Source organism: Eurypyga helias, unplaced genomic scaffold (genome assembly GCF_000690775.1).
Source record: "Eurypyga helias isolate BGI_N326 unplaced genomic scaffold, ASM69077v1 scaffold32742, whole genome shotgun sequence".
Classification (NCBI taxonomy): Eukaryota; Metazoa; Chordata; class Aves; order Eurypygiformes; family Eurypygidae; genus Eurypyga; species Eurypyga helias.
The window spans coordinates 12,584-22,975 of NW_010235830.1; the positions used below are offsets into that span (position 1 = coordinate 12,584).

Below are 10,392 nucleotides of genomic sequence, written 5' to 3' on the forward strand. Positions count from 1 at the left end.
CTTTATTATTGCCACATGCAATTATTCCCTAATTATCTTCAGCTCCATAGTAACAGCTGTAGTGAATTCAGCCACACTATAGCTTGGCCAGGTGGGCATCCAACCCAAAGCATTTTTTTTTTTAACATTCCTTTGCAATTATAACAATGTTTACATGACGATGGTCCTGGAATACTAAGAAGTCAAAGTAGTTTCTGCATTATGGTTCCATTATCTTTTTTTGTAGGATTCATCAAGGAATGAGTGGTTCTCATTAAATCACTGTATTTCAATCAGTATCTCCATCAAGATTGCTTTGATCGGAGTATGTTTTTATGTTTCTTTGCTATGTTTGTATTGACTTCTCAATAGGATTTAAAGTCACTAGGAGTGTTCAGAGCTTTAAAAATGTCAGATCAGAACAGAGATGAATGTGCTTAATTTTTTCCAGCTTTGCAGGGTCAAAAGCCATTCCTGGTCTGCACTAATCATAGATCATTATTTATCAGATAGATTCAGAATTAATGCAGGGTGTGGTTTATTTTTCTCAATGGGCTTTTTTGTCTGTGATGTATACATTTTTTTTATACTGTATTGTGAGAGAAGAGAGACACTTTCTGAATATGAATTGCTAAATGAGAAAGTTGGGTTTTTAAGATAGCCATATATTAGCCATTCTTGAATGCTGAATTATTTTAATGCTATTCTTCGTCAGTGCATTTAGAAGCAGAAATGTATGCTCATCTCTTTTTGGAGAACTAAACTATTCCCATCCCAATGTGTATCAATAGCAATGTTTTGTAACATACCAGCTTTTAGTCTTTATTCTCAGTTCGCTGCTTTGGTAAATGGGAAAGTGCATGAAGAAACAAAGGATTGTATGTTGTTTCTGAGAGCCAGAAGCTTTAAATCAGGGCATTTTCAGTTACATGTGTTTTCCTCTTTATTTCTTTTCCCTCTGCATCCAGTACAAAGCTGTTGTAGTTTCTCTCATTGCCCTTTTCAGGCATAGATTCCATCTGTGAGGTGAAATTCCCTAGGTTTTATCTGCTGAAGGAAGGGAAGCTTGATTTATAGTGCATTATCTACTCTTCACTGACTCCACATATGGGTGCTCTTGAGAGAGTTTGGGCTTTAGCTTGCTCTGCTTCAGCAATGCCCACAGGAGGAGTTGGTGAGAAGGAGGTGGAGCACTGGTAGTCCATCCTCATGCATGGCTGTGTGCTGGCTCCTTGGTGTGGACAAGTCAGTCTCATCATGTTTAGGTGGTCACTGAGGCATGTTGAAGTTCTTCAGGCCTAGAGAGGAGTCAGGAGAATTGTGTGGGAAATGGGAAGAATCTATCCTTTTTTTCTTTCCTTTCAGAAGATACTTTTTTTAGTATTAATTTCTATGTTTAGTCAATGAACTCACACAACAGGAGATGCCCATGTGCTCACTGGTGGTGCTGTAGAAAACCAAAATTGCAATAGGTGCAGCTGTGGAGCTGCTTGCACTTAACGTCTGGCAACATCATGAATAGTGTAATTTGTGAGGTTATGAAGGTATGAGAGTGACTGGTGTTTTGGAGTTTAATCTTCAAATCTTCATTTAATCCTTTGCAAAAGGAAGATGACTGTCTAATGATTTATAACAAAGTATACCACAGAGACTAAACAGAATTAAAGTAGATCAGCCTAATCATGGGAGTAGCCTCATTGATTAAAAATGCAACCAAATCTGTCTTATGAGAAGGCAAGACTGTAGTGACCATCTTTGTAGACTTGTTGCTATTCTTTTTTAAAATTCAACATTAAATGATTAAGAAAAAACACAACCAAACTGATTCATATAAAATTATAGATAAATCATTGCTGACACCAGCCAATCTCTGTCCTTCAGCAGGTAGTGAGGGTTTATCTTCATAGCATGTTGGTAGCCCCCGACTAGCTGTAAATGAACCAATGCAGAAATGATTGCATAGGTCAGGAAAGTGGTCTGAGTGCATTAGTATGGCAGTACATGGAATAATTAACCCCTCTTGCTGGCAGTGGAAGCCCAAGAACAGTGTTGCACTGAAATTATGTTCATGCTTCCTGACCTGAAATACCTGGAGAACTTCCGCATCATTCACTGCCAGTGTGCCTCCCCGGTAATTCAGCCTGCTGAGTTCTGGAGCTTCCAGTTGCTGCAGGTTGCTGTAAAAAGCATGGAGTCTAGAGGGAAAACTCCCTTCTTTTCGTCAGAAGAAAAGAGGTTCCAGCTCTCTTAAACTGAAAACTAAGGAAAGCAAATAAAGACTACCTGTGTCAAAGTGTTGGTTGCCTGTTGGGGTTGTTTTGATTCATCAACTAAGGTGAGGTTTTGTGCACAATTCAAGAAAATAGAAAGGCTACTTCCCCCCCGTACCCCTAAAAGGGTCACTGTTTCAGTATGGACATTTTGGAGTGAAGGGAGCAAGTCTGCTTCAAAGTTGCTTAAGAAAACTTACAGACTTCAACATTGATAAATGTAGCTGTTCTGGTTTGTATAACTGGGTAACATCCACAAATATTTATATCAAAAACTTCAGAGCATTCTGGCTGTGATGCCATCAGGCATTTGGGAGTATCTTTTTGGATGTTCACAAGCAGGATTTGTTTGTTCTGTGTCATCTTAGTTTAAGAAATTGCTTGAGCTGAGCATGTGCTGGTCTCCTCTGAGCCCTCTTGGGCTCCAGTTTCAATCTGGTTTAAACATACATGACTGTGATGCTGAATTGAAGTCTATCATCTTTATGACATTCTAGCAATACCCACTGAAATTGTAGGCCCAACTACTTACAGTAGTGAATAAAACCAGAAAGGCCTCTTATCATATTAAATAAGGGGAAGGACTTTGAAAAAGCGCTTCATTTCTCCGAAGTGTATTTTCTTTGAGCAGTTTTAGCATGAGGTTTTGAGTATCTATTATAGAAGTGACCTTTGTTGGTTTTCCTCTTATTCAGTGTTCTTAACGGAGGACAAAGCCAATTCTGTGTTAAGAAGATACCCGAGAGCCAACACGTTTTTGGAAGAATTAAAGCAAGGTGACATAGAACATGAATGCAGGGAAGAAATCTGTAGCTATGAAGAAGCAAGAGAAGCCTTTGAAAATGAGGAAAAAACGGTATGTTTTGGTGTGTATTTAGAGATGGGTGCCATATATTGATACTAAATTTTTGGGTGTGCTGAATGCTTGTGTGTTTTCCAACATCACATTAGATTTGGTTTTCATTTTGACCTTTTTCTTTAAGCAAATAAGGTGTGCAGTCGAGATGGATAGGTGGTACAGCAATAACTTTTGAATCCTTCATCCCAGTTAAACTGAATATGAAGGAGGTAGAAGTCTCAAAGATAATTACGCTCTGAAGTGTTGTGAAAACACTGGGCAGCTGGGAAGAACAGGAATACGAATTTAATAACCCCGCTTGAGAAAAGATGGGCAAAACTATCATCTGTTTGGCAGCATTGTTTACCAAAATAGCGTGTCCTGCTTCTCCTGTCATCACACTTAAGTCTGACCTGGATATCACAAATGCAGTTGTCTTGCTTAAAAGGAAAGATGGGATTGTGGGACTGTTACAGGGAATATATAGTAGCAAAGGGCACAGCCTTCACCTATCTCATTCTTGTGGAATAACTTGTTTATTGAATGTGTTCAAAAGAAATGAGTGAGCAACTCAGAATGCTTCCCATTTAAAATACACCTTTTAATCCCAGGTGCTGGTGTAGCTGGCCAGACTATTAATAGGCTTAAATTAAGGAAAGACTAGTGGCCTGCAAGCCAAAATCTTCAAACCCTTAAACAGTATTGTTAAACAGCAGTGATCTAAACCATGGAAAGAGATCATTTCAGTGCTGCTGTGTGTTACGCAAGGGCAGTGATACATTAACTTGATGGGAATGAAGCAGATACTGCCCACGCAGAATTGTTGCATAATGGTGTTGGCTTTTCTAATTAAAAGAAGCTCGTGGGCTAATGGCTCTGAGACCAATAGCTGCACATCATACCCAACATATCTTATATTGCTTCCCAACAAATAAAAACGGTACACACGTGTTTGATGATGGCATCTGGCCTATTTAATGCAATACAGTTAGTAATTCATTTTTATTTTATTTCAAGACAGACTTGAATGAAATTAGGGCTGAATTTGAAGATAAATCTAAAGTGAAAAACAAGTGCTAGAAAATGTGACTCAAAACTTACCTTCAAAAAAAAAAAAAGATTCTATCCCTTGTGTGGTTTTGCACAGGGAAATCGTACTTGCAAGGCCAGTGGGTTAACAGATGAAGTGGCACAGGAAGCATTGTGAGTTTCTCCCAGAATTTACGCTGGAAGATATAAAATCACACGTGATACGTTCCACTCTGGCTGAGCTCTACATCAAAAACCAGTCATATTATTGTAAAGGCATGCTGAATGTTTTAAGTTCTTGCCATCTTTTTGATGGAAGCCATACCTGGGGAGATGGACAAGGCTGGAATGAGAACTTCCTGATTTATTAAAATGAAGTAAGAGGACATGCAGTGTCTCTTCGAAGCTGCTTCTTTCTGAAGCTTTGAAGTGCATGCACACGCACGTGTTTTACCTCACAAATTTGGCTTGGTGTGGCCATTCCTAATGATAGGTCATTGTGTAATTAAGAATAATGTTTACAATGACACTACTTGCATAAATTTCTAACGCAATACCACATTGGGTTTAAGTAGCACAGGAAGCTGGAGTCACTAGAGAAGGCATAGCCTAAACATGTTACCTCTCACTTCAGCTGCTTTTCCCCCGTTTAACAACGTTTGGTGTTTTGGTAGCTGGCATTTCCCTTGCAGAGGTATTTGGGAGATAGTAAAATAGAAATAGTTACGTTTCTGCACTTGTCACAACCTTTGTGTCACAGTGGAGAAGAAGTTTCCAATAAGGTCCTGACCCTGTATCCATTTCTACTACCTTATCCTTTTGCCTGGCTGCTTTATTGGTTTGTGGGTAGCTTGCTAACGGGCCGCGCTCTGCTAATCTGCAGCCATCCCTGACCAGCCTCATTTACTTAGGCTTTATTTAGTCCGCTGTCCTGCAACAGTATCCATGCCTACAGCCACTTAGTAAGACTTAACTTCTGTGTCCCCGGGGAAGAAAACGGATGCAGTGGACTAGAATCATGATACAGTATGTTCAGAGTAAGAGAGATGCAGGGATTTCCCAGTAGAGAGACTGGAATTCCGATAGGGTCTGTAGCTTATTTCTCTTCTGATAACTTTGTTTTGTGTAATCTCTCTATTTTTTTTTATCTTGTCCACTTGGTTCTTTGCTTTTCTGAAGTCTCCTGGGGAGGTGGGCAACGTCCGGATTTGTAATATTAAAATAATATCAAGCAGTTCTCTCACGTTATTTTTAACATACGAGATTTTCTTGGAAGTTAGCTTTGGGTGTATTAAGTGTAAATGTATAGGCACCATGGAAATACTGAACGCTTTTAACATTTTGTGGGCTTGAGGATTTTCATAGGTTCAGAATTATTAGTTAAAATGTTAAAATTTATTATAAAGATAGTAGTATTAGGTTAGTAAAGGCTAGAGCCAACAGGACAGAATTTGCAGGACTTTGTGGATAAAGCAGAAGGTGAAATTCAGTGTTGACAAAGGTAATGCACACAAGGGAAAAGGGAACATTCATTATCTACGTGGTTGGCACTGAATTGAATTCAGGAACAAGAGCTACATTTAAATCTGTGAAGACACTAATTTAATGCTCAGCCATCAAACAAAATAAAAACCCAAATGCTAAGAATCTGAAGAAAGGAGTAGAGATGAAACCTGAGAACGTAATGATCTCATTGCGCACCCTCATCTTGAAGGTGCCGTGTACAGCGCAAATCTCCCCATAAAGTAAATTGGTAGCTGAGGAAGGACCAGAGAAGTGTGAGAGTTGACCAGGATATGAAAAGACTTCTGTAATACAATAGATTGGAAGAGAGCTGAATCAGGGAATATGCGATGATGTCTTTGAGGATCGTGAAGACTGAACTGAGGTCAGTCACTTGCCATCCTTCTGATAGGAGGGCTAAGAGGGCCTCAAAGGAAACCGGAAGGTGGAGGTTCAAAGCAAATCAAAGTATCACTTTTCACCACAGATAATAGAGCCTGCCTTGCCACAGGATGTCTCAGTTGCTAAAAGCTTACATAGGTGCAGAACAATGTTATAAATGAACGGAAGACAAATCAATCTCAGACCGTCGAATAAAGGGATCAGCTTTGGCTAATGGAAGTTCTTGCAGTGCAAGTATGTAGAAGCTGGGAGAGTATCGCTGCCTGATTGTGTTTGAACTCTTCTTTTAGCAGTCTGTAATGATTGTTGTCAGAGAGAAGGTAGCGGATTAGTTGAGCCCTAGGTCTGATCTAGTAAAGTTGTTTATTTGTAGTACCTGCAGACAGCACTGTATGTGGTCACTGGTCAGTTGTCAGAGGTTGTTGGGGAGACTCCAAGTATTGGGGTGGGATTGAAACACTGATACTCATTTCCATTAACTCATTTTTAAAAATTATACTGCATCAAAATTTTAAAAGCTAGAAGTCACAGATCTTTGTGTTTCAAATTTTCCACAGATTTAAAGTATTACAGAAATTGCAAGGTTTTCTGTATAAGCTCTATTCTAGCCAAAGATACAAACCAACCATTAAAAAGCTTAGCAAGCAACTCTGAACTTGTCAGCACCAGATCTGAAAGCCTGTGGTCAACTCAGAGCTCTAGCACCAGTCCGTGTCTAACTCTGGATGCTGAATAAATACCCAGAAGAGGTGAATCTTTTCCTGTCACCTGAAATTGAGGGCAGACCAGAATAAAACAGTGTAGCAGGTACGCTCACTTCCCATTATCGCTTTCATCGTGTCCTCTACCCTCCTGAATATCAAGTAGTCTTCTGACTGGCATATTATTAGTTCACCTTTAAAACAAGTCAGACAACTGACCAAGAACCATTTGCAGCTGACAGTGCTGCCAGAGGTAGTAAAGGCCTCAGCTGCAATTCTCAGCAGGGTGCGAGTCTCTTCGCTTTCATGTGGATCCCTGATTTGATTTGGCGTTCGGATCCAGAACACTGATGCTGACTCTGTTCTGAGAAGCATTAGAAATAAAAAGGAAACCAAATTCTGGCAAATTGGCTGTAACTCTCTTTGTGTGGGATGCCCTTGGGAATTCCTTTTGATTATTTCAAACTGCCAAAGCAGTGAGAAACATTCAGAAAAGCAGTTCTTGGCAGGAGTATATTTTAGATGTTTTTCTAGCTTTTCCATTGTGGTTATCTGATTCTGTGGCCTGCTTAACTTAGTTTTTCAGCCTTTAAAGGCATATATGCCTGGTATTCCCAGCTGTACAGTGCTCAAGGGTAAATGATTACTGGAGTGTCCTTTCCATAAATCACGAGTTAATAATTTTGTCGAGTAGAAAGTCCTTTTTCTTGGTGGCTTAAGAGACCAGCAACTATACAAGGGATGTTTCTGCTGTGAGTTTTCCAATTTTAAATTACTCCTTAACTTTCTTTGAGTTCTGCAGCTACTTCCCAGGTTTTCAGTGTTTCCCCCTCTTGTTCATCCAAGTTCTCCATGGTTTTGTTGGGTGTCATTTGATTTTGCCCAGGTGGCTTGTCCTGCTCCTGGGCCTTCACTTTTCAGTGCAGCGTAGCTGTGGGGTGACAGAGCAGGGGGAGTGTTGCTTGGCAGCTGTGCAACTCCAACCTCAAGCACTGGTTCCACGCAGTTCTGTCAGTTCCGTCAGTCTGGAACTAACAGGCTTTGTGCTTCTCTTTGATTTGGCTTGCAAAAATGCAAGCTGGAAACTTCGGGTTTAATACACTAAGTTTTTGGTTGGTGGGTTTTTGTGTGTTTTGGATTTTTTTTGTTTGTTTGTTTTAAAGAAAAAAGGAAAATTTAAAGAAAGCTTATTTTTAAAGTGACTAAGTATTTCATTCTTAGTATTTTTCACCTGTGTGCAGAACTCTATTCCTCTGTCTCTGTAAGATAGCCTTAGAAATGAAGCAGTGTAATTTTTGAGGGGGTGTGTGTCTAAACTGTCTTGGAATTTCCTTTCCCTTGCACGCAGATGGCAGCAGACACTAAACTACTTTCATCCTTAAGGCAGTTTAAACTCTTACGTTAAGCTCTTTATGCGCCTGTCTGGTCACACCACCAACTTCAACGTTCCCCCCCATCCCCCCAGCAGCCACACACCATATTCTGAACTAATTGCCTGCCACTCTGGGAAAACAGCTTTTCTGCTGCTTTTCGTGTTGCAGAGTGCTGGGATTTCAGCTTTCTGAAGAAGGTGCAGAGACGCTTTCTGCAGTAGATAGAGCTGAGTTGGAAATAACATGGAAACACTACTAAAATGTCAGTCCCAGCTTACTGCCTTTAACATGAGAGAGGGTGCATTCCTCTGATGTTCCAACATAATTCCCTTAGCAAAATATGTTGCTAAAGGAAAAGTGTGATTTCTTCTTTTTCATACCTTTATCCTCCACAGTCTTTAAAATGACACATCCTTGCACAGTGTATTGGGTGACTTTCAGTAAATCTTGGCCATGAAAACATACATTGTACCATTTTATTCCTTTGCAGCACAGGCAGCTGTACAGTGAAGTGGGAAGCTCGATTCCACTACAGACTATAGCAGTTAATACTAACGAATCTTCTGCTTTTTTAGTTAAGAATGAATTTGTTCTTTATTCCACTAAAGAATCTAGTTGGTTGTATTCAAACTAGTGGAAAGGTAAAAGGTAACAGATCTCCCTAATTGCCTGTTGATTTGATGGGCAAAGGTTGGGTGTTTGGTTTTGTTGGGTGTTATCATGCAGAGATCCCGTAAGTCCTCAGTTGTACAGCTACTTTAATTTTTTTGATGTTAGTTTTCTGAAGTCAGTACAGCTCATCTGGGATTCACTGTGGAACTGTATCAAGGCAGGCCCTTGTAGAGAGGCATTTAGGGAGGTTAGCGTGTCTTCCAAGACTGGCTTACTTTGAAGTCAAGTCTACCTGACATAGCTTAGATGTTTTGGACCTGGGCTCACATCAAAGAGGAGCACTGTGATGACCTGCTTTGACGTCAAGCTTTGGAATTTAGGAAAAACCTGGTCCTGGTTTGCTGTAGGATAAGACACTTTGGGTTTTTGAACTTGCACTGAGTACAGGGATAAGAACTGACTTCTCTTTTTAAAACAAACAAACCAACTCTAGCAGACTACTAACATGATAGCCAGTTGTTTCATGCACATGGCATTGCTCTTAACCTTAGTAAATTCTGGTCCAGAAGCATTGTGAGCATGTGTTTTGCCCATGGTGTCCTTATCCCGGCTTTGCACAGGGCAGTCTTGGCCCCCACACTAGAGGGACCATGCTGCTTCTGGACTTGAGCTGCCCCTGGAATCAGTTCAGGGGCATCTGTTTAATGATGATCATGTGACAGCAGTTCTGAACTGAAAAAATTGATGGGTCTGCTTTGTGTGTGCACAACTCCAGTCAGTCTGCAAGCTGAATACATAATTTACTGATAACTGAGCAATGACCATATCAATCTCTACCCTGGTGAGTATTTTATAAATACTTGCATGCAAGATGTGTGGTATTCTAAATAGCTTTTTTTGATGGCATGAATACAAGTGAGTCAGGTCTCTGCATTTTTAAAGGAACCAAAGAATTTAGAGTTTCTGGCATGGATTTGGGTTTGTTTTTTCTCTTATTTATTAGTTTTATCTTAAGTTATACATGACAATAAAACACAGTGGAAGTGTTTCTTAGTAGGAGTGTTCTTAAAGGTGAGGATGACTACTTTTTTGAAGCAGGGCATGCTTTGCTTTGTACTAGCTTTTCTGCATTTACTGCAGAGAAAATTTCATGGCAACATGATCTTTGTACTCCTGCTTGTGAATAGTAATATAGCAAAGAGTAATTTCAAGTACTGGCGTCCCCCTTCATCTTTGTTTTCCCTTGGTCATATTTTCACTTTTCATTTTCTGTTCCATTTATCTGTAGCTCTGTTGTCAAAATTTCTAGAATATAATAAACTGTGTAATATTCTCATACTGCTACAGCTATTTTTAGCTATAAACAGAGAATCTGAATCAACTTGATAAACTGACGATTGCTTTCTGAGCCAGAAGGTGGGGGAAGTCTAAATTATTAGATGGCGGCATAACATAGTTGTGCTTTGCCAAAATGGTCTGTCATTCCTAAATGGTATTTTCTTCTCGTATTAGTATATTATGACAATTCTGAAACATTAAAAATTAACTTTGGTGTGAAGAATTTGATCCATCTGGTGGCCGATGTGCATGCTGATTAGATATCTTAGCTATTCCTGCCTGTGCTGCACGTTTGTAAATAAAAAACAAAGTGTAGTTAAGTGAATCTTAACTGCAGTGAGGAGTTG

The 10,392-nt window shown here is 39.8% G+C and overlaps 1 protein-coding gene across 1 annotated transcript; it reads left to right on the forward strand.

Annotated features, from left to right (window-relative positions):
* Positions 1–2,944: 2,944 nt before the first annotated feature.
* LOC104506076 (transmembrane gamma-carboxyglutamic acid protein 1-like) lies at positions 2,945–3,105 on the forward strand (the record flags this gene model as incomplete). The annotated part of the gene is made up of 1 exon (XM_010146889.1): positions 2,945–3,105. A coding segment is annotated over one exon (161 nt), but the record flags the coding sequence as incomplete, so codon positions are not given.
* Between the last annotated feature and the right edge of the window lie 7,287 nt (positions 3,106–10,392).